This window comes from Poecilia latipinna, unplaced genomic scaffold (genome assembly GCF_001443285.1).
Source record: "Poecilia latipinna isolate Pla-1442-1.1 unplaced genomic scaffold, P_latipinna-1.0 Scaffold724, whole genome shotgun sequence".
Classification (NCBI taxonomy): Eukaryota; Metazoa; Chordata; class Actinopteri; order Cyprinodontiformes; family Poeciliidae; genus Poecilia; species Poecilia latipinna.
This window is the reverse complement of record NW_015113340.1, coordinates 188,368-213,547: the sequence shown is the minus strand read 5'-3', so window position 1 is coordinate 213,547 and position 25,180 is coordinate 188,368. Positions and strand designations below refer to the sequence as shown.

General features: G+C 38.8%; 1 protein-coding gene across 1 annotated transcript in view; it reads left to right on the top strand.

Annotated features, from left to right (window-relative positions):
* The first annotated feature begins 1,371 nt into the window (after window positions 1–1,371).
* The window catches only part of dachb (dachshund b), a 100,629-nt gene continuing 76,820 nt past the window's right edge, over window positions 1,372–25,180 (top strand). The window contains exon 1 of the mRNA XM_015045395.1: window positions 1,372–2,555. Within this exon, the coding sequence (XP_014900881.1) occupies window positions 1,945–2,555 (611 nt within the window). The 5' untranslated portion in view covers window positions 1,372–1,944. The remainder of the gene's footprint in view (window positions 2,556–25,180) is intronic.

The following is a 25,180-nucleotide window of genomic DNA, read 5'->3' as shown; positions in this document are numbered from 1 at the left end:
TTTACAAATAAAAACATATTTTTCAATATGACATAAATAAAAACAGACTTCTAACACATCTTAAGTTATTTTTACAATTTAGGGTCAAGATTGCTGAGTTCAACAGATGATAGTTATTGTTTGCTAAAAAAAAATCTGGCAGTTCACATAGTACTGTATTCAAAATTACTGGAAAGTTTAGTGGAAGGAGAAAGTGTGGGGCTCATGTGACAGTGGTAACTACAGCTATGAGAGGATTGTAAAGCCACCAAACACAGACGTATTATTCAATTGGAAAATGACATCAACACTTGTTTTTGAGTATTTTATTATTTCATTCGCTGCCAGATTTTATGGAGATGCAAATTTAATTTTCCACACCACAAAAATTAAAAATGCCCAAATTATTGACCATTTTGTCACTGTTTCTGATTGGCCAGCGACTTTAATTTTGGATTTTTCTTTGCAGTAATAAATGGTTAAAACTTCTCACTCTGTAGTTAATATTCAGTTATAGTTAATTATTATTAATTACATATATATATATATATATATATATATATATATATATATATATATATATATAGTTAATAATCAGATAATGTTCTGAGGAACATTTTGTCACATTTTGAATATTTTAATGTTAAATGTCATGTTTTCATTCGCTGTAAGCAGAAAATCATAAAAATAGTTTTAAAACACAAGTCTGTAGTAAATCGATATGTGTTTCACTGTGTGGTGGAGAGATAAATTAACTTTTCATAAATATTATAGCTTCCTGAATATGACTATTATCTCTACAAAGTGATTTAAGGATTTTCTGATTCTGTATTATAAAAAGAGAATAAAAATATTTTCCAAACTTTATTCCCTGTTCCATATTTCCTTCTTTTCTTCCTCCATTCAGTTTCTTTTTGCATTTCTTTAATTCCTTTTCTATTTTTGACTTTCTGACACTCATCCATCCTTATTTTCTTATTTCCCCTCCTTCTTTCCTTCCTTTTTGTCCTTCAATCACTTCCCCATCTGTTTCTTTCTTCCTTCCTTCCCTTATCTTCACTTTTTGCTCCCTTCTTTCTTGTTTTCTTCCTTCCTTCCCTTTTGTAGTTTTTGTAGTTTCTCATACAGAATCTAAATATTTAAAGTAAACTTTTGTATTTATACAAAATAGGTCAAACATTTTTGCCTTTCTGAGATGGGGAAAGTTTAGAGATTTCAAATAAAAATAAGTTTGAAGTTATATACATTTTTAAAATTACATTATTGACTGAATTTACGTATTAATTTCTTTTAGTTTCAATGTTTTAATTGACTGAAATGCTCCTAAATAATCATTTAGTTTTAACCTTTTGATCCTTTATCTTGTTTTCTTTTTTGCTCGGTCGTCCTTTTCTTCTCCCAAACTTTGACTCACCTTCATCGTCGTTATTTAGGGAACGTGCGTCCGTCCCGCCACCAGAGCTCGCGCGTGAGCAACAACTGACCAAGACACGCCGCTCACATGCGCGCGCGCGCGCGCGCTCTCAGCAAACACGTGCTGTTTGTTCGAGGTCGGGACGAAAATGATGCGGAAGAAAAACACAAACTTCCCGTTTTGGAGAGAGTGAAGCGGCTCGTGAGAAAGTTTATGAAAGAGAGAGATGCGACCGATAATAGACGCACGCGCACATACGCACGGTCCTTCCTCTCCAGGTCTGCTCTGATTGGTCCATCGGCGTGTCTGTTACCCGCGCGGGAGGAGGAGGCTGACCTGGAGTCTGATCCAGGCTGCTTTACGCACAGACCGGACAGTCCACGCACGGATTTCCACAGCGAGACTTTGTCCCGGATTGGAAGAGTTGAGAAGAAGAGGAGGAAAGGAATAAAAGAGGAAGAGGAAAAGTGAGTGGAAAAGTAAAAGGAAAGCAGAGGAACAAGTGGTTTCCAGCTGGAAACTGTCCCACTCATCCCACTTCCAGCGCCTCCATGTCGCTCACCGGCTCTCCTCCGCTGCTCTCCCCGAGCTCGGGGACGCAAACTCCCGTCGGGCTCTACCGCTCCGCCCCGGAGGCGCTCCACACCTCCTCCGCGGTGTCCACCAGCACCTCCAGCCCGGCGCACATCAACTCCAACTCCCACTCCCACTCGCTGTCCCCGTCCCCGCGGCTCACCAGCAGCATGCTGAGCGCCTTCCTGCCCGGACCGGGCGGCGCCCTGGGCTCCCTCGGCGGGCTCGGCTCGCTGAGCGGCCTGACCCCCGGCTCGCCGGGCTTGGTGCAGACCTCCTCCGGCGCGGGTCTGTGCAGCGAGTGCAAGCTGGTGGAGGTGCACGGCGTGAAGGTGGCCAGCTTCAACGTGGACGGGCAGGAGCTGATCTGCCTGCCGCAGGTGTTCGACCTCTTCCTGAAGCACCTGGTGGGCGGGCTGCACACCGTCTACACCAAGCTGAAGAGGCTGGACATCACGCCCGTGGTGTGCACCGTGGAGCAGGTGCGCGTCCTGCGGGGGCTCGGCGCCATTCAGCCCGGCGTGAACCGCTGCAAGCTCATCTCCAGGAAGGACTTCGAGACGCTGTACCAGGACTGCACCAGCGCCAGGTCAGTCCGCGGAACCGCCTCGGTTCGGGTTCAGAGCGCAACTTTCAGGGATTCAACTTGAGTTTCAGGACGGGAGAAACGCACTTTGCGCAACTTGCACTTTTTGTTTTGTGGTTTTTATTGCAAGGGAAGTAGTTGTGCACTGTTTATTATCCATTTCGACCCAATCTGAAGTCAATCTGGAAAATTATTGCAAACAGCCAGCAGAGAACCCGCCTCGGTTCGGGTTCTTTCAGGGATGCAACTTGAGTTTCAGGTGTTTGTGCAACTTACAGTTTGTTTTTGGTCGTTTTTATTGCAGGGGAAGTAGCTCCGGACTGTTTATTATCCATTCGACTCAATCTGAACTCAAGGTTCCGACTCCGCCTGGGAAAAATATTTCATTTATGTTTTCTAGCAGAGAAACCGCCTCGGTTCGGGTTCGAAGCACAACTTTCAGGGATGCAACTTGATTTTTAGGACAGGGTGAAACACGTTTTGCGCAACTTAAAGTTTTTCTTTTGTCGTTTTTTATTGCAGCGGAAGCGGCTCCGCACTGTTTTTGATCCATTTCGACCCAATCCGAAATCAAGGTTCCGACTAATTCTGGAAAAATATTGCAATTAGCCAGCAGAGAACCGGGATCGGTTTGGGTTCAAAGCGCAACTTTCAGGGAGGCATATTGAGTTTCAGGACGGGAGAAACGCACTTTGCGCAACTTTGAGTCATTTTTCTGTTTTTTTTACTGCAAGGGAAGTAGCTGTGCACCATTTCGACTCAATCTGCCTGTTAGGACTCAAAGATCTGATAAACGTTGCAATTTTAAGTCATAATTTTCCAGGACAGCTGAGTCCACACTTTATTTAAAAGATTAAAATCACTTAATAGGATTTTCATTTAGATTTTGTCCATATGCTTTTATTTGTCACGTATTTATTTTACACCACTCAAGAAAGAAAAAAGAACCTAAGTTGCATCAGTTCTCCTGCTTTTGTTGTTTTTACTGCAGAGTAAATGTGTAAAAGAGTCCAAACTGTCACTATAAAAGTCTTTTTATAGTTTTTTAGAGTAATTCAGTTCAGGTTTGAGTTATACGTTTGGAAAAGAAGCTGTTAAAAAAACCATTTTGCTCATTTGGGACTTGAAATCTGAGTACAGATTTTTATATAATTTGTGATGTTTCTGTAGGTAATTATATCATTTAATACATTGTTTATCTTTAATAAATGAGATATTTAAGTAAAGTTTGTGAAGATTATTTTTAAAAAACAGCTTAGAATCTGTCATTTTTGTGTTGATTTCTTTGGTAATCAGCAGGTGAAACACTAAAAACAATCACATTTTTCCAGTGTTAATTAAATGCATTAAAACTACAAACTTCCACTGTTTTCAGTCTATAAACACATCAACCAACAACATGCTTTCAAAAACACTTTTTTTGTTTTTAGTAAAAATCACATGGAGATCCGGTCAGCCATGTTTGCCTCTCGTGTGTTTAGAGACGTTAGAAAAAAGAAGACATCTCGTAACCTCAAAGAGAACAGCGAATCTGTATCTTTAGTTCTAGATTAACTTTGCAGCTGGTCGTGTGAGACGTTGAAGAAGAACCACAGAAAGCAAACGACGTGCAGTTTGGAGACTTTATCTCTGGCTGTGAGTGAGTGTGAGTGTCAGAAACGGTTTGCATGTCTAAAACAAATAAAATGTTGATGTTTTCTCAGAAATGCAGCATTGGAGTGAGTCAGTGTGCGAACACACGCCACAGCCTCTGTTCTGATGATAACCAGTGTTTTGGGTTTTTTTTGCAGTTTGTTCTGAAATCTCCTGTTGAAAAGAGCAAAATCTTTGTTTCCGTCTTCCTGCAATCGGTGCTAAAAGTGTTTTTAATTTGTCGAATTCTCCAGATTTGGTGTTTTTCTGTGTCAGCTGTGAGGAACAGAGCTAATTAGCAGAGTGTGTTTTTGGCAGCAGGATGCAGAGGAGTCGCTTTTGGAGCGTGCAGAGGACTCTGTTTGTGTTAACAGAACTGATAACAGGCTTTATTTTTACACCGGAGCAGGATATTTCCGTCGCTCCGTCTCTGGAAAGGAAGCAGTCGAAACGTCGAGGCGGGCGGAGACATGTGGGAGAAACGTTTTGGGTTTATTTTCACTGATTTTTAATTTGATTGGTTGGTTATTTTCATGCATGTTTGAGATATTGGAGAGAAATCTTCAAAGTGTAATGTGCAGAGTTGGGTAGTAACTAGTTACATTTACTCAGTTACATTTACTTGAGTAACTTTTTGCAAGACAATGTACTTTTATGAATATTTTTACTACACTGTACTTTTTACTTTTACTTGTATTATGAAGTATTTCTGCTCTTACTTGAGTAAAATGTCTGCATTTTCTACCCACTGAATGAAAGCAAACATGTTTTAACCAGAATTTCACCAGACAGACTCACCTGCAGGTTTTGTTAAAGTTTCTGAAGTTTTTTTATCGAGAGAAACAGATTTGCTAAATTTTCTTTTACCGGTTTTTGTTATTTTTTAATTACTTAAATGAATTATTGTAATTTTTATCTTTAAAATACCAACATTTCCGCCTGGCGTTATAGTTTGGTTTGTCTGATTATGTAGTTTTTAAATATTAAATGATTGAGATGGGGAGTAACTTCTGGGTTCCTCCTCTGGTCAGCGGTTTAATCACGGAGTCTGTGGGCGGTTCTGGTTCTGGAGGGACCGGATTTCTGCAGGTTTCAGGTGTTTCTCTGCTTTAACAAAGACATGATTTAAATAAACGGGTCATCAGCAGAACAGGGCCACCTGCTGCCATGGAGATTCAGCCGTTTGGATCAGAAACATGAAGCAGCGACCTGAAGACCGTTCCTCTGTGGAAACGCTTCAGAGTTCCTGAGAAGTTTGATGGAAATTTGTTCCAGTTATGGAAAAGAAAAGGGAAGGAACTTTATCTCCTTCCTTTCATCAGTTCTTCCTTCAGTACTTTGTTGCTTCACTCAGCGTTTCCTCCTATCAGTTATTCCTTGATTCAGATTTTCTTTCTTTCAGTTGTTTTTCCATCCTTCACCCAATCCTTCCTTCATCCTTTCTTCACCATTCTTTCTTTAGTGTTTCCTCTATCTTTCTATTTTTCCTGTCTTTCTTTTTCTTTATTTCTTTAGTCCTTCCTTCAATCCTTCCTTTCTTTTATTTTTTAATTCTTCCTTTTATTCCTTCTGCATTTCTTTTTGTTTTACTTCTTTCTTCCATTCTTCCATATTTTCTTCATTTCTATCTTTTAGGTCTTCTTTCCATCATATTTTAACATTCTATCCTTCCTTCCTTTCTTTTGTCCATCCTTCCCTCAAACCTTATTTTTCTATCTTTTTCTTCCTTCCTTCATTCAAATCTGGAGAACCTTTTAGAAATGCTCTGCGGATTCTTCCTTTTCTTCCTCCCTGATAAAACAAATCAGATGTAAAACATTATGAGGCTTCACTGTAATCCTGGAATTGTCCTGGAATCGTCCTGGAAAGTCCTGGGAATTTCTCCTTTTGTTGGGAACTCTGGTTTTGGTCCCAGTTGGGCTTTTTTAGTTATTGCAGACGACAGACGAACGGTTTTCGGCTAATAATTGACCGAGTTGCGTTGCTGTGGATCCTTGGTGTGTGACCTCTACTTTCAGACACACACACACACACACACACACACACACACTGTCCTGCAGTTTATAAAGGATTTAATGTTGTCATTTTTGTCTTCTGCTGACTTACACAATCACAGGTGCATCTCTGTCTCTTCTTTATTCCTCTCAGTCATTTCTCTCTCTCTCTCTGTCTCCCTCTCTCTCCCTCGCTCGCCCAGCGGTACATGTCAGAGGTAATAATGGATCATGTGAATGCACATGGAACAACACGGCTGGAGAGCTATTGTTGCTGAACGCGCAGCGAACACACACTCCTCTTCCTCCAATCATATTGACATTCTTCTAATGCCTCCTCTTCCTCCTCCTCCTCTTCCTCCTCCTCCTCCGTTTTGCCCTCTTTAAAGCTCTGGGAAAAGAAAAGCGGAGAAATTAAATAATAACACACACAAACGAAGAGAAAGAAAACTCCCGCTGTGCTCCAACATACTTCATCTCCTCTGTAATCCATGCGAGTGTTTGTGTTTCTGTGTGCGTAAACACGATTACCTCCTAAATCCACTTGTGCTCCCCGACGACGGTTTTCGTTGACCCGTGTTTTGTTTCCTTTTAATTTGAAGTGGTTTCGATGCGGGATTATTGAGGATCCGCCGCGTCACCGGGGCGGGAGAACGGGGGAAAGTGAGAAATTTGTGCCGTTAAAAACAACATTCCCACACGTCTTGTTGAGAAACCAAACATTAGGAGAGCAGTTTAAAGCTGATGATGTCATCTCAGTGGCTTTATTAAGTCTGCTGATTTATTTTTCTTCACTTTTTAACATTTATGAGTTTGTAGGAGTCTGAATAATTGGGAAATCCAGTTCTACCACGTCATGTTGATGACTTAGTTACTTAAATCTGATGTGTTGAAGCATCTAAAAGTTTTAGAACTTCAGCCTTCGTGGATCTTTGAGTGAGACTGAACTAAGAACAACAAAACACAGTTCAGATTTCTTAAAATGTGATGAAATATTTCTTTAGTTTGACATTTATATAAAGTTGTGGATTAGAAGTCAGCACTGCTAGCTTAAAAGTTAGTTGCGTTAACTGTAAAGCACTAAACCTGAACATTAGATCTGCTAACGCTAATGAGCTACATAACATGGAATTTAACAGAAGCTAATGCTAAAACGCTAACTTCAACACGTTATGTCGCCCTCAACAGGGTCAAATTTGTTACTGCACTTCTATCCGCATGTTAAAGCTTCAGGAAGTGATGCTTTGGAAAAAACCTTTCACTCATAGTTTCAGTTTTATATTTGTGGATTAATGCTAATGCTGTTGCTAATTTAGTGGTCAGCGCGCTGGACATCGATAGATTTTAAACTGTTTACTGTGGAGCAATGCATGCTGGGTATAGAATAAACGCGAGGAGAGTAAGTGGAACTGCTGTGTAAACAGAATTCACCCACTTCAGAATAAAAGCATGAATGTAAATGTTTATCGTGAAGAAAAATTAAGAGTTGATAACCAAAATTTGAACATGTATGTTAAACTTTATTCAAATGAAAACAAATCAGTAAATTAGCGCTTTAGGATTAATCCGAGGACGCAAAGCGTGCTCAATGTTTTTCAAAGTTAGCAAAAATGCTAAATGAGAAATTAGCTATCTATTAGCGCTTTAACTTAATGCAAGATTCAGTGACTTTATGTCTTCTTACTCTCTTCTTATTTAATTTTCCTTTGGGATCAATAACGTTTTTTTGAATTTGAATTACAGTGGATATAAATCATTTATCTTCTCTGTTGTCTTTATTTTCTACCAGGTAACCAAACTCCTGCCAGATAAACAATATAACAGGAATTGTCCGATGCTTTTTGTGGCTTTGTGTGCAGCAAGTTGTTCAATGAAGCTGATTATGTTTCATAAGTAACGTCTGAACAGTGATACATTGGGGCAATTTGGTTTACAAATTCACAAGAATTATTTTCAATTAGCCACTAATCTGGTTTAATTGAATCAATTATGATTTTAAAGTCACAAATCAAAATGAACTGAATAAATATAACGCAGACGTTGGATGGAGTCTGTTGGGCTAATTTTGTTGTGGCCTCCTGCAGTGGTGTGAACGCTCAGAGCTGTTGCAGAGACACAACAAGGCCTTAGATCCTGCAACGATCACAGTTTAAATCAATCAGCAGGAGCAAGATGATTTATGTTTATATTTATTTATCCCTAACAATAATGATTGGAGCAGTTTTATTGGAAAATATGACAGATTTCCTGGTAAAGCTTTAAAATGATGGAAATTTATGACAAAGAACAAAAAACATGTGAATAAAGTAATTTATCCAGACTGTACGCCATGTTATGCTGTCTAAAAGATCAAATAAACTATCACAAACACGGCCCCTTTCTGCTATAAAGTATTTAGCTTGATTTTCAAGTTGATCTTTGATTGATCAAAATTAATAAATTACTTACAAACAAAATCCCACTCATCTTAGAAGGTGAAAAATAGAACTTAATAGCTTAACTGAGCTACATTTATATTAAAGAAAGTTGAATTTCTCCATCTGGGTGGTGCCAAACACCGTTAAGCTGGATGTGACGATTCTGAAGGCAGATTTAAACATGTCAGGAGTTTATTAAATGTGTTTCTCTGATTCTGAATGGGCAGAAGACGAGAAAAGTTTGTTTTTCAGACAAACTTTTCTATAAAGCATAGACAAACTTTCTCTGAAACTTGTGATTTGGACCATAATCTGTCAGACCAACGACTTTTCCTGACATTCCACTCTTTGAGTGATTGATACTGTACATAAAGTTTGTTCTTTATGTTTAAAAAATATAATAAAATCGTGTAAATTTGAAGTCAAATGTTCTGAAGTTGAAGTATGATAAGTGTTGCAACCCCGATTTAAAGTTTGGCCCGTATTCACGTAGCTTTTAATTGAAGGACGCGCCGCTTTTGATCTGAGCGAGAGCGACGGAGTGTTTTCTGCTTCCTTGTCACCTCTTTGGTTTTCTGTGTGTGTCCGGGTGTGTGTGAGAGGAAGAATCGATAGTGAGTGACAGGAGGGAGGGTTGCTGATGTCGGAGTGTTATTCTGGGCTCTCCTTATCACGACAGGCTGTTAGAGCCCACACACACACACACACACACACACACAGCCATCACAGCGGTGCACACACACCCACACCGATGATGGAGGTTGTATTGTCTGTAGCTCAGGGGGGAGAGAAGTCGTTTTGGTTTGTTGAAGCGTTGCAGAAGAAGCTCCACACACGCGCAGCGTGAACTCTTTCCGTCGTTGTGCTGTTTTTCATTCTTTTGCATGGAGCATTAAGTTTTTTTAATGGAACACAGTGGTTTGTGAAAACACACACGGGCTGAAATGTGGTCAGTTGTTGTGCCTGCTTGTCGAGGTGTGTGTGTGAGAGACAATCTAGAAAGCACAAACAGAGCTATCAGTTGTCACTCCGGCTCTGGTTACATGTGTGCGCTTGGTTTTGTGTGTCTCGCCGGGGTTCGTGCGCGTCGTTTCTGCCCGTGTGTCTGGTTTCAGCTCCGCTTTGTGCTGCTGGTTAATTGATAAAGGTTAAAGCGCTGGCCGGCGGGGAGCCGAGGTCACCCCGCCGCAGTGTGACGGAGTGTGTTGGCGGCCAGCAGCCGGCCGGTCGGATCGCCTCGGGTCGTTTCTGAAGCAGCTAAAGTTGGGGATTATCTTGAAAACGATTGTCAGTTAATGAAGCAGTTTTCTACCTAGTGTAACGAAGTCCTTGTTTGTGTTTTATGGAAGAAATCTAGTCTCAGTAGAATCAGATACATCGAGTTTATTAACTTTGTTTTTTACTTCAAGTTCACCTGCAAAGCTTTGCGTGCAAATGATGACCTTCTGGTAACCCAAACTAAAACTGATTGGCTTTTAGCAAATCAAGTCACGCTCCTTTGAACATGCGACACCAGTACGTTGCGCTAGGCCAGTGTTAGCTCTTAGCAGTTAGCTGGTTAGCATGGCTAATGAAGATAAGTAAGCAAAGATAATTTCATCAGAACAGCAGGGACTTCTTGACGGACATTTGAGTATTAAGTGGGTGAAATGTTTGACTGAGCTGATGACGACTAGAACGCTACTCACATCTGAAGACGCTCCTGTTCTGAGATGCTAACTAGCTAAATTAGTTAGCTAGTTGCGTTGGGTTGGGCACCTCTGGCCCAACCCAATGCCCTGATGTCATGTGATCAAGAGAATTTTGTTTTTAAAGTGATGAGAATAAAATTATAATACAAGACTAAGGTCGTAATAATACAAGAATAAAGTGGTAATAACATAATAGTTATAATATTAGACTAAAGTTGTAATAATACAAGAATAAAGTCGCAATAGTATGAGAATTAAGTCGGAATGACAAGAATAAAGTGGTGATAATAAAGTTATAATATTAGACTAAAGTTTTAATAATTTGAGAATTAAGTTGCAATGTGAATGAAGTTGTAACACAATGAGAACATTTTTTAATAAAACGAGAATAAAGTTGTAAGACAACAAAAATGAAGCCATAATATTATAAGAATTAAGTGGGTGCCCAAAAAATATTATTATTATATAGTCTGTAATTTCATGGCATAAAAAATTGTTTATATATTAATTGTCTAAAAAGTTCAGATTTTACTTGACTTTTTCTTCTGTAGTATTTGGTTATGATTAATAAATACTAAATAAATAGTACTACTATAATTACGACTTTTACTTTAAAAGCATAGATGTAAGAACTGTTAAAAAGTGTTTAGATGGAAAACTTAACATTTACTCCAGATTCTTTCTTCTCTTCCTTTTAAAAGCTTTTGCTTCAACTCGTTGTTTGAATCTGTCTCTTTAAATCGCGCTCGTCTCATCCTGGGTTATCACTAACATGTCTGGTGTAAAGTGAGCAGCTTTTTCACATCTTGTGTTCAGTTTAATGTTTTTCACAGTTTGCCTTCCTGCAACCTGGTGGCTGAGTGTGTGTGCCTGCGTGTCTCAGGGGCCGAAAAAGTGGTTTCATGCTTCAGTTACCGTCCTACCGACCAGCCGGGGCGAGAGACGCAGCAAAGATGCTCTCTCTCTCCCCCTTGTCTCTGTTTTCTGTATGAAAACAGAGGAGAGTGAAGGATCACAGAGGGAGAGGTGAAGATCAAAGCAAGAAATATGACCCTCTGTCACCATGGAAAAGAACCGATCCTCTTCGTTGCTGCGAGGGGAGAGGCAGGTCAGTGTGTGTGTGTGTGTGTGTGTTGGAAATAGATAGTGTTTCACAAAGGCTGTTTCAGTCTGCAAGTTTTCAGCAACTGAAACTGCTCTTTGTTTGCGTGAAAAAAAAACAGAAAATGCGCATTCTCAGCTTCTTTTTGGTTTCTTCATCTTTCTTTTTTAGTTGAGCCAACATCTAAATTATTTATTGCAGCCAACATCTGGGCAGCTACAGGGCAGAGTCTCGGCTGCCTGGTAACCCCAGCAGAGATAATTATTAGGTTCATTTATTAGGCACAGGAACAAAGTAATGTTGTCCTGATAATCGCTATACTCAATTTCAAGCACATCCACCAGCAAAATATCAGTAAATAATCTTAATTTTCATATAAACTGATAATAAGATGTTTTGGTCTTGAGTTAATAATCTTCAATGTTTTTAGCCTTCTGGTTTGGAACAGCAAAAGATTAGACCGACTGGTGAGGCTCTTTATGCCTGGTTAGTCCAAACGACGGCGTTTTAATGAATGAAATGCGTCTGAGACTTTTCATAAAGCAAGAAGATGTTACTGAGGAGATGTTCAGGAGAACGAGGGGGTCTAAAATCACCAATGTCCAAATTTATACCCAGAAACGTGGGCAAGAAACGACAGTAGAAACGGTTGCAAAGTTTTGGCGGTTTTAAATAAATAGCAGTTAATCATCAGCGTAAAGAGAAACGTTGTTCATTTCTCCAAATCTGGAGATCTGTTCTAAATAAATTTATAACTAATTAAATCTGTTCTAAATAAATTTATAACTAAATTTATTTAGTTATAAATTTAGTTATAACTAAATAACTAAATTTAGTTATATAACTAAATTTAGTTATATAACTAAAATAAATCTTATTGCCCAGAAAATAATGTTTTGATGCACATTTATCACAAAGAATATGTGTACTTTTTGAGGGGTTTCGTGTAGATTAGGGAGTAAATATCTAAAATCACCAAATATAGCTCAGTATGCATCAATACGCACAGTGGAAACCGTCTTAGCACTTCTGCAGAATATCTGAAGTCTTCCTTATTCCCCTTAGAGCTGCAGCCAATCAGAGACGAGGAAAATGAATGGCGCTATTGGATTGGTTGCTTTTCAGGCAACAGCCAATAGGATGTCAAGTAGCTTTGCGCTGATGAATTTCAGCTGCATTTCCTTCAAATATTTAAAAAAGTATTTAAAAAACCGTCGCACCATTTGAAAAACAAGCTTACATATTTAGTCATTAGAGTTTTTCATGTACCAAAAACTGAGAACCAAAAGTTTAACGCTGATTTGAACACTTTTTAAACCTGTTTTTACAAACCTCCATCTTCCCCAGTAAAACGGCTCCAGTTTGGCGTGAACAGCTGCTAGAAACGTCTTTCTTCCCTCCCCAGATGTGTCTGGTTTGTAGAGGAAGCAGTCCAGGCAGCAGGGAGAGATGAAGGCTTGGAGTAGGTGAAAGATGAAGGAGGATGGGTTGTTGTCTGCAACAAGATTATTAGATTCCTGTGAGCACACACTTCAGCACACAAACACACAGTCTCTTAGGTGCACTTAGCAGATTGGTTTAGAAATTGCATTAGGGAGTGTCGCAACAGCTTTTCCTCTCGTTCACCTGGTAATCTCTCTATCCCACCTCCTCCCTCCGTCATATCTCAACTCTTCCTCTCACCTCCTCTTCTCGCCGAGTTTAATCCCATTTCTTCCCTCTTTCTTCCCCCGTTCTGCTCGTTTTATCTCTTCCTCCTCTCCGTTCTGTTTTTTATTCAATCTTCTTGTCATTTACTCCTCCCTCCCTCCCTCCACCTGGTCTTATCTCTATTTATTGTGACAGCTTGTCAGAGGTGCGCGCGCGCGCGTTTTAAGAGCGGAAAGAAAAAGAAAAGCGGGCGACAGATTTACAGTTTACGGCGAGCGGCGTCCGTGAGCCGCGATATCAAAGAGAGAGGCAGCGAGGAGGAGGAGAGCGAGGAGGTCAGAGGCGAAGGAGGAGATGAAAGGAGAGCAGAGAAGAAGAGTTGAGAGAGGGTAAAGAGAGGGCAGCGAGGGGATGACGGGTGATGTGTGTGTGCTCTCCCCCAACAGACAACATGTTATTAATAAAAACAGGAAGAAAACGTAATTATCATCCACTCTGAGAGAGGCAGAGTGTCTGTTTGTCAGTGTGTTATTACAAACATAATTATAGCAGAAATCAATTAAAAACATGACAAGAGCATACATGCACATCCACGTGTGTGTCGCCCACCAGCAACTTCACCAAATTATCACTTAAAACTTTGTAATTTGTAATTAGGAGTGCAGGAACATGTCAGGAAGCCTACAAGTGTTCTGCCTCGTAACGGGTTTAAGACGCTTTTCCTTCAAAACATTCTCCATTTTTCAGTTTTTAAGAAAGCGCCTGGTTTTCAGAGAGAGTGTGTGTGTGTGTGTGTGTGTGTGTGTAGGTGTGTGTGTGTGTGTGTGTGTGTGTGTGTGCGCTCATCACCACCCCGCGCGTCAAAAATCCTTCCCAGACAGCTTGTTATTAATGCAAACGTATAATAATCCATTTAGAAACATGTCATCATGATTAGAATAATAACAGTGGTTAAACCGACTGAGACGTTTATGGAGGAAGGAGTTCTCATCAGTTTGGATAAGTGTGTGTGTGTGTGTGTGTGTGAGCAAACAAACATGTTAGCGCTTCAGTCGACTGCCAACTTTCCAAACTTCTGTTGTTTCTTCTTTTGTTTACGTATAAAAAGATTCGGGACAAGAAAATGAAGTTATAACAAACACTCTCCGCCAAGTGCAGATCGGGATTTGACAAGTTAGTCATGAAAATTACAGATTTCTCTCATCAAGACTTGAAGTCTTCACCTGAATCTGGGAAATCTAAGTCAGTAGACCCGAAACTAAAATTATGCTGTTAAAATCAGTGAAGTTTCTCATTACTTTGAATATTGACAACACACGTTTGTGGCTGGGTACAAACCACAACGCCTCAAATGTGTTCGGTGTTGGACTGCTGTACTGGATTAGAAAAACTGGTTTCCAACATTTTAGTTTTGACACAGTGGATGACTTTGTTTTCCACTGCAGGAACCTTTTCCAGGAAGGAGAGTGGTTTTCTGGAGCCGTTATTTGCCCCTCTGTGGTTTGACTAGATTACTGAAGCATAAACAAAGAAATGAGAAAGTTATTCTTGAAAAACGTCACGGTTGAGATGTAATACTTGGGGAATAAAACCTTCCTTCAGTGTGAAGCTTTATGGTTTTTATGGTTGCTGTGACGGAATAATTGCTTCTTGTTTTATTGATAAAATTCACATCTTTGAATTCAGTGGTGGAAGATTGAGTTCATTGATAAATCAGCCCTGATCTGCATTAATTCGACAATTGGCTGCATGTGAAGCCGATCTGATCCATCGATCCAATCTACCTTCGCAAATATGTAAAAATCACCCAGTCCTCTTTTGCTGTTCCCCTTCTCACCTGCGGGGGCGCTTCACCAAGAGCCACTGAAGGAAATGACACAAAAACGTTCAAAAAGGACACGAGCACAGCGTCCTTCTTCACGAAATGTAAACAGAAATGTAAAAGAGTTTGATCGCTCCTCCCCAAACAAACTGGACTTTCTGGACAGATGAACTAAACGGCTCTAAGCTGTGAACGAGTCTCAGCTGGGGAGAACTGTTCTTCGTTTTTACCACTTTAACGCTCTGCTCACACACACGTCTGCTACTGTTGCTTTTATTTAAAATGATTTAATCTGCAAGCACGATGGATAGAAATGGGTGGATCATTTCGTATTGAATAGTGAGAAAGAGGATTTTTGTTTCAAGTCGATGTTTCTTTTGTTTTGCTTGTAAATTACACATATCCCTAAAAGGTTAATACACACAACACTTGGCACTAAAGAACAACTTTTCATCGCAAAGCTTAGAATCTACATTTTCTGTAAAAAACATTTAGAAAACAGCAACACCTTCTGATTAGGATGAACAAAAAGGACAGTGAGTTAAGAAAGAGACTAATATTTTAATATTTTTATTTCACGTTTTATTTATATCAAGATGTTCTGCTTTTGTGGGGACAGTTTAAAGTTATGTGGACTGCAAGAGTTAATGGGTTAAGGGATCCTCAGTCTAAAAGGTTTAAACTGTTCTGAGCGGCCTAAATGATTGGAAAGGTTCAGTACCATCTGAGTTTTCTTTCATCCGGTTGAACCATCTGTGCTCCAAACACCTGCAGTAAACTTTGCCTCTTTCTCTTGCATCTCATTCGAAGGACTTCCAACCTTTGGGACGGAAACTCGTGGCGGTGAACTGATAGCTGGTCCGCTTCCCAGTCCAGAAACACGACTGTTGATTCAGTGATGATGTTGAGTTGCTCCTTTGTTCGTGGTGTGTGGGCGCTCTGACGGTGGTGACCTGTCCGCACTGCAGCCAAACTCCCCCTGAATGACGGGCTGGGACTTTCCCCCCTTCAGCCCCAAGCCAACATAAAGAGCTAGTTTTGGTCAACAGTTGTCTGTTTTATATCCCCCATTGTCTTCTCCGTAGATGATCTTCACTCTGGTTGGCTAAGCCTCGTCCTTTCACTTTAAAAGCCCAAATCTCTCTGTGGTCCTATTATGAGACACAATGAACCCTTGAAACGCTCCGCTTTTGAAGTTAACATTTACGCTCTTCCTCAACATTGCCATGCCAGAATCAGGAATGGTATTTTAAAATGTCATTCCGACTTACTAAACTTTACCCACACCTGCGCATTAGCATAAAAATGACTTGTTCTGTCCTTATATTTACATTTTTTTATATTTTTTTTGCAGCCAGTAAAGCCCTCCCTGTTGTTTTGTCAGTCGTCAGCAGCAGGAAGGGTTCCTCGTGTGAATATGTGAAGACGTTGCTTTTTTAGCCATGAGCTTGTCATTCAGCAGCCGCATGGTACATCTGTGTGTAAGTGTATTTGCATCTTAACTCGCCCATATATGTGATTTCCCACTGAATGCTGCTGTTTGTGTGCGCGCTGGCAGACATGCTGTCGTTTTGATAGCTTGTCATTGAAGCGATACGGCCCACTGTAATTTTCTACTCAAAGGAAACAATGCAACAATACATACTTCACTGTCAAAAAACCCTTCATGCTGCGTGTGTGAGTGTGTGTGTTTGTTTGGTGGGTGTCCCTGCTTGTGTCAATACAACTGGCCCCAGTTTGTGCAACATTTCGGAGTCTTTTTATTTCTCTTTCTTATTTCTATTCCTGCTATTTCTCTACATACTTGACATATTAGTGTCACATGAATCTGTGTGGAAAAAATGTTTATTCTAAGTGAAGTTACGCTACAGTACGGCTCCACTTTGACAAGATGTTTAAAAAAACACACACCTGTGTGTGAGTTGTAAAGAATCAAAGTAAAAACATAATGCATAAATTCCCTACAGGAGGATAATAAAGTGAAATTAAACCACAGGTAAAGCCAGTAAAGTCACATACTGCAACCTAACATAAAAGCACAGTGAAGCCAATAAAACCACATACTGTAACATGAAAGCACAGAGCAGTCACTCATAAAGACCTAAACTGTTCATTCATTAACTGTGTTTTTTTAATTATGGCTCAGGCCGGTTTATATAGGAAATGTCTGGTTCTGTTGTGTTAACTTTAAATGGTTTCATTTGACTATTTTTTCTGCTAATTGGCAGTCTGCTTTCAGCTTTATTTTTATTTTTACAAACAATGTTTCAGTTGTAAGTTTGGCTAGCAGGCTGATCAAACTGTATTATTATTTTTTTAAATAGATGTTACATTGTGCAGATAATTTAATTTCCAATTGAAAAAAGAAGTCAAAATACTTGCTTTTTACAAATTGTTTGCCAAATATTCATATTTTCTATTTTGCTAAATCATAATGATTTAAGTGTTGCTTTAATCTTGTAATTTTTACAAGCAGACATAAGAAGCTACCTGTAGCAGCTAGCTAGCTAGCTGTGTTACCTAGCTAATGATTTTTACTAGCATGGAGGTTCAAATGACCATAAACAGAAGCACAAATCATTGATTAAATTATAGAAACCTTTTGATTTATTGATTGATTTCGAATCTAAAAATAAATTACTAAAAAAAGATCTACTTTTAATAATTTAAAATATTTTTTATTTTGCTCAGTCATATTGATTGAAGGGTTGCTTTAATTATGTGTTAATGTAAATATTTACAGGCAGATGTAAGAAGCTAACTCTGACTGCTAGCTAGTGGTTTTACCTAGCTAACCTGTTTTACAAGCTTGGATGTTCAAATAACCATAAATATAAACACAAAAGTTTATTTCGCTAAATAGTTGCTCCATTTTATTAACTGATTGATTTTAAATCTATTCTGAACATTGAATATAGATTTGATGTCTCTTATGTCTCATAAAGACTTAGCTAAGATTAGCTAGGTTAGACATAGCTGACCTGATAAAAGCTGAAAACACTTAAAATTAGCATTTTTTAAATCATATTTTATCTTATAAACACCCTGTGTAACCTGTTATTTAACTAAAATATTCTAATTAATGACTGAAACACTAAAAATAATTATTTTTCTAGAGCATGTAGCAGTTAGCTTGAATGCTAACTTCAGCTAAAACCAATGGTGCCACAATTTAATGTAAAAAAGCCACTTTCCCATTAAGATGTCACGTCAATTAGTATAAAAACATTTAGAAAACAAAACCCTGGTTAATTTCTACCATTTAGGACAAAAAAGGCTTTAAAATAATTTAGGTCTGAAGTTTAGGTGTTTTAAACTGTTAATTTTATTTATTACCAAGAGCTTAAAATTAAGCATAACTGAACTGCAGGGTTTTAGAAATGACCATTAAAAAGTATATTTATGAAGAATATTCATAGGTAATAACAGTAGATGATCTCAGTTTATGCATAATTTGATAAATATTCAAACATCTGGCCGCCAAAGTGGCCATAACCGGTTATGGCCACTTTGTTATTCCTGGAGTGTCTGAAGAAAATAATTAAATGCATTTTAAGAGGACTTTGTCACTTATCTTCATTTGTGATTTTCATCAAACTGATTCAGGTCTGGATAATGTTGGATAAAAGCTATTTGGGTCGTTTTTGTCTATTTATTTAAGTAAAAACATTCATATTTATTTATTTTTAAAGCTGTTCTTGAAAGCATCGTTTTTTAACGCCCTTGGTTTGACTAAATCTTAATCTAGTGTGTAAAATCTTCACATTTGACACACCAGCTTCCAGTCAGACAGCAGAGAAACACTGAGTTTATCCCTAAATGATACCAGCTGACACAAGCCAGTGATTCAAGGACCGAAAGTAATCAAAATCCATTAGCTTTGAATATAAACCCTTCAAATCTTAATCAAATTTACGAAATCTCAAACTGGTTGGACACAGCAGCGAAACGCCCGCAGACAGCGGCTCTGCGCTAATCTAAGATCGCATTAATCATTGATTCGGTGTCTGGCTGTAATTGATATGTAAATAGCATGTTTAACCTCCATTTACATGTGCGTTTTGTGCGCCGCGGCCCCACACTAACGAGTGTGTGTTTGTGAGAACGGCGGCGAGGCGAGTGTGGGAGTGCAAGAGGCATGTTGAAGGAACGGAGAGGGGGGTCGCCTCTAACTTACAAAAGAAGTTAATTAAAAATGAAAAAAGAGAACGAAGGGGGCGCGGGAGGAGTGGACGGAAGAGAGAGGGGTAGACGAAGGGAGGAAGGAAATAAAAAAGGAGTGAAGCAGGGGAAGGAATAGAGGGAGGGAAGCGGTGTTTTTATTGAAAACGGGTGGACAAACAGTGGGTAATTGGCTGGGGCTGCAGGGGCTAAAGGAGAGGTTCAAAGAGAGAGCGATGGGGAGCAAATTAACAGATAGTGGAGGAGGAAGGGAAAGAGATGACTGGGGGAAACGTGAGCAAAAAAGAAAGTGTCGACTCAGACGAGATGGTTGGATAAAAGCTCACCTATCGCCAGTTCGTAGCTGTATAACATCTCATCACCTGAAGACGGTTTCTCAGACTTTTGGCTGCCATCATTTCTACACTGTAAAAACAAAAAATGTACCAAGTATTTTGGTTGAGTTCTAGAGCAAATATCCTGGTACGCTTGGAATAAGACAAAACTGACTTACAAGCTGAGTTACATTTACTTGAGTAGTTGTATTATGAAGTATTTTTACGCTTGAGTGAAATTTCTGGATTTTCTACCCACTGTGTGAAAAAGAAACATGTTTTAACCAAACATTTACCACACGCCTGCGGTTTTTGTTAAAGTTTCATCAGTTTTTTTATGGAAAAAAACTGATTTGGAAATGTTTTCTTTTGCCTGATTTTGTTATTTTCTGTTACTCATATGAATTATTGTCATTTTTGTCCTTAAAATACCAAAATGTCCACCTAACTTTATATTTTGGTCCTTCTGAATATGTAATTTTTAAATGTTAAATGATGGATAATTTGACCAGTTACTCACTTCTTGTGTGAACTTTTTACCAAATACTTTTTAAATTCTTGAGTAATTTCTTGGATGACTACTTTTTACTTTTACTAGAGTTAACATATGTTGATGTAGAGCTTCTCTTACTTGAATTAAATTGTTGGCTGCTTTGCCCACCTCTGATTAAAACTAACTTTTCAGCATAATATAAGAGTTTGTTTTAAGTCAATAAATACTTAGTTTGGATGAAAAAGTGCAGACTAAACGAGACATTTTTCCCATGTTATAAGTGGGGCCTTTTCATCAAAATTAAGGAAGTATTGACTTAGAACAAACTCCAATTTCTTGCTGAGAAGTTTAATTTTACTTTGGGATCAATTAAGTATTTTTTGAATTTGAATTTGAAGTTTTAATTTTGCCAAATTGCAAACGTTTGGCTGTGACGTTTGTATTGATTGTGAAGAAATCTACGCTGTGAAGGTTACCAGACATGAACAATCATCTCCCACTGGGAAGCCAGAAGTGACCAATCAAACGACGTCTTTGCCAGCAATAAAATGTCTTAAGCATTCCTCTGGCTCTGATTTGATTTGCTCAGTATTTGGAAGTGTGACCAACATGAACTCAATAACTTCGTTCACTTCCACCATCGTCAAACTACAACTACTGGAAAATTACGTTTCATTTTTAAAAATTCAGTGTCTTCAATTTCACTTCTTCTTTTTCTTTGATGGGTCTGGTTGAAATTCAGCTGGAGAAATTTAGCTCAATGGGAGAAACACCAGACTGAGCGCTGAAGGTAGATGAGAATCAAACGGAGTTGCTATAATATCTGAGATTATTATTGATTTTTATTTTTTACAGTTGCAGAAAGGAATGCATCTTTAAGAAAGACACTAGGTTTTGTACAAAAAAGCAGCTAATAATAAATTGATTAAATAGTCTAAAATAATATTTATCAGTCTCCCCAAGATGTTGGGATGTTTTTTGATTGTTGTGGCCTAAAATGACTGATTTTCAAAAAGCTGCAACTCTTTTAAGCTCTAATTCTGCCATTATCTGGTCTTATAAAAAGTAGGAATTGCTGCACATAAGCTTAAGGAATCGAACCGTTAATATTCAGTTTAAAATAATGTTTTAGGTACCTTCTTGAAGTGGCACATTTAATTTAAACAAAATATCCTGAGGAGTTTTTAAAGTTCAAAAGAAGAATCTTTATCGATCATTCAAGTTAACATGAATATTTACACTTTGTTACAAATCATCTCAAAATGCTTTTTTGCAACAAAAGCAAAACATGCTTTCATATTTCAGGTTAAACTTTCAGGCTAAACGTCATGAAACAGGAAGTTAAGCTGGAAGGTGATTGGTCGAAATTCAGCCGAGTTTCAGTGATTGGTGGGAAACAAAAACGTTGTGATAACAAACCTGTGAAAAACTTGTGAATAATAATTGAATTCAGATTAGAAGTTGTGATTACAACATCATACGTTCCTGGAGGGACGATTATTGATTTTATATTGACAGTAACAATGTGCTTTGCTGATCAATTTGACCATTATGACCATTGACCAATGAAGCAACAAACATTAAATGGGTAAAAAAAGAAGCTAAAAAATCTGATAAAACTTGGTTAGAGTCAAGTGTTTAATTATGTTCACACTATTTCTACTAAAAGTTTTATTTTTTTTATCTTAATTGGACTAAAGGTATTTTAGACCATCAACCTGGGCAATCACTGTGGGTTTATTGCGTTTACCTCTCTGTTCAGGACTGTTTTATCAAGGTGCTTCATCATTATCGGTCACTAACAGTAGCAGTGTGATTGTCCATAAACATTTATAAATGAAAATGTTTCAGTTTATTCTTATTTTCTCAACCAAACCTCTAAAATCATCCCTGATTTCCACATGAAACACTAAAATCCTTTGAGCCGGGGCGTTTAGGCGTCATCCCTGCACTTCAGGTAAACGTGTCTCTGTTTTATTAGCATTTGGTGTGAGCATATCTGTGAAGTGTGTGTGTGTGTGTGTGTGTGTGTGTGTGTGTGTGTGTGTGCTGACTAAGGCTTATCAGATTCTCAAGGGGCCAAAAAAAAAAAAAGCCAGAAGAAAGAGAGGGGCAAGAGGGAAAAAAAGAGGAGGATGGAGGTATTCTCTGCCTGGCTGTCTGATTGAATGGAAGCTGAAAGGTCACGACCTCTTTCTAAACACTCCACGGTTCTCAGCATTAATCAAATAACACTCACACACACATCGGCGAGCGCACACACACTCTCCTCACACTCCTGCGCTGACCTTCACACTGCGAACACGCATAAGTTTGAAAACGAGTCGGGCTTACGCAGGCAGATGCAAATGTTGCTTACACGCACACACACACACACACACACACACACACACACACACACACACACACACACACACACTCACACAGCCAGGTGAATTTAGATGGGATTAGACACACATACCACACTGTATAAACAGCGTCAAACGCCCTGTGTGTGTGTGTGTGTGTGTGTGTGTGTGTGTGTGTGTGCATGTGTGTGTGTGTGGCTGTAACAGTGACATCTGCACCGTTGGCTAAACAGCTTGCGAATATGCTGATAAAAACAACGCCGGCAGCCAAATTTACAACACCTATAAAACACACATCCACACACACACACTCGTACACTCGGAGGGCGTATTACGGTGAGATTTACGGTGCGTCTGTGTGTGTGTTTGGCTTTATTACAGTTTACAGGATGGTAAGAGCGTCTATGTAAGCAACAACTCCTATCTGTGTGTGAGGCAGGGAGCCGTGTGTGTTCTGCTTGACTTTCTCTTTAATTTTTTATTTTTTTGTGGTTGTTACTTTGTGTTTGTAACCTTTGGTTCTTTGTGTCTGGTGTTTGTGCAGCTTGGTTCTGCTCATTGTGGATCGTCTCGTTTCATTTGAAACTTTCTCAAAGGATCCGAAACGCTCCAGACAAATTAATCTTTAGCCAGATGGTCTGAAATGCTGGAGCAGGAGCAGCTTTTCTTTTTTTTTTTCTTCTTGCATTCACACCAGTTCTGATTAATCCGCTTCAATCAAACTACAGTTTGTTTGTTTAAAACGTAAGAATCCACTTTTTTCACTTCCGATATCTGAGTTTTGCCAATCTGGAACAGAAAAATAGAGCTAAATTACCTTAAAACGTTTCTTTCTTTCTTAAACACCCTGAGTTACATGTTTATTTGATAACTCTGCCCACTACAGCACACTAAGATACACCAATGGCTTCACAAGCTTGGCCAAACATTTAAAACCATTCAACCCAGTAACAACCAATGCAAAATAAATAATACAGAAACTCAAACTGATAAAAATAATAGGTTGCCTGCCTCGTTCAAACTGCAACAAATATTCCTTCAGATGGTTCAGAAAGTGAAATTAGGACTTTTAAATAAAATGTAAAATAAATAATAAAACGTGACACCACTAAGAGCTCAACGAATAGAACTAGACTGAAAAGATCTGCGCAGATAGACGTCATCGATGCTCAATCTAGAATATTTTTCAATATCGGTACCGATATTAATATTGGATCGGTGCATCTCTATAGAAAGTTCAGTTCATTTGGAGAGGATTGAAATTGTAATTGAGCAACAAGAAAGTGAACTCTGGTCCGCCTGAAAACGTAGATATCAGTTCGGTTGAAGTGGACTCTGGTGCGGCTTGAATGTGAACGCCAAGTGGACCGGAGACCGCTCCACAAGGAGGAACTTGTTCTTCATGCCAGTTAAGTTGTGATTGTTTTAGTCATTGTGGAAAAAAGCCAAACAAATCTCATGCAGTTGCTTGTTTGGGTCGCTAGCATAAGACTCTGCATTTGCAGCAAGTAGATATGGCAAGCTGGTTTTAATTTAATCAAAAACAAACTGATCGCTAATTCCAATTTAAATCCAAACTATCTGAGTGAAAGTTTCTTGTTGTAAAGATTCAGTTTCTACTTTAATATGTATGATGATGTTCATTCTGAGCAGGTGGAATGTGTTTGTGGATAGTTGTAGCGAAATAATGACAAATAATGTTGGTGAAAACTGAAATATTCACTGCGGATATGATTGATGTCCATTTGGATATCTGTTCATTTTAATTAGAAATAATTGACTGGTAACTTTTTTAAAGAGTCCCTCATGGCTATTAAATGTTAAAACGCCTTGCCATTAAAGAGGCAGTGAGTTAAGTTTTGCTCCTTGTGGCCGTTTGAAGAACTGCAGTTTGTTGTTTCTAAAAAACATTTTAGAAAGAAAATTTCCCACTGAGATGACAAGAATGCAGAAATTATGGACAAAATTAAACTTTCCTGCTTTAAACTAATGTTCATCCATCAATAAAACTTCAATAAATGAGTTTGAATGATTTTTACCTTCTGCATCTGGTCTCTTTTTCATCAACGCCACTGTGTATAAATGCAGTGCTGTGTGCTTGTTTGCAGAGGTTATTATGCAAACCATTAGCTGGATGAATACAGTGCTTTCCCAGTGATATTCCATTAACAGATTGTGTTTTTTCCAGGTTGTTATGGTGGTAAAAGTTCACTGGTTTGCATATCAGACCTACATTTTCTGCCTCTTCCATTCATCCAACTTTGGGACAGTTGGCAATCATTTACAGACTTTAAGTGATAAGAATGTTTTGGGCCTGATATTGGTTATATTTTTAGTTTCAGAGCTTTGTCATTTACAACACGGATTTTCTGTGGAGACGTGAAGGAAGTTTAATTTCTGCTCTAAATGTTGGCATTTAGTGGGAAAAAAATAAGTTTATTAGCTATATCCGTGGTGTGTAGTGGAATCCAAAGCTAATTCTCTTAATGAGGGTAGAAATGAAAGACTTCCTCTTGTTGTGTAAGGTTCACGGCCGTGCCAGTGGGCAAGGCAGCGACCTCCCAGCCGAGCCGAGCCGAGCCTGAGTGGGAGTGTGAGAATGTGCAACAGGAAGTCATTAAAAAAAACAGTTGTAAACATGTTCGTGAAACATTTTGTTGGATATATATACAGCGCCATTCTTAAAGAGTCAGTGCACTTGGAGCAGAAATAAAGGCAGTGTGTGTTTATGCAGACTATATCAGGGGCTTTTAGCCTTTTTTCCCCCCCGACTGTGGATAAATTTAGCCTCTGCCTGGGACATTTAGACGGGGGCCGTGCTGTGGTCATCAGGAAGCAGAGTTAAACTCCATTTAGCAATAAAGTCCAATGAAACTAACAAAAAGCTCAAAGATCTATGCGTGAAGCTTTTCTCACCGTTTTCAGGTTGCTTCACCAGTCTGAAAAGTTTATGTAACGCTGCAGGAGAAAAGCGGAAACACAC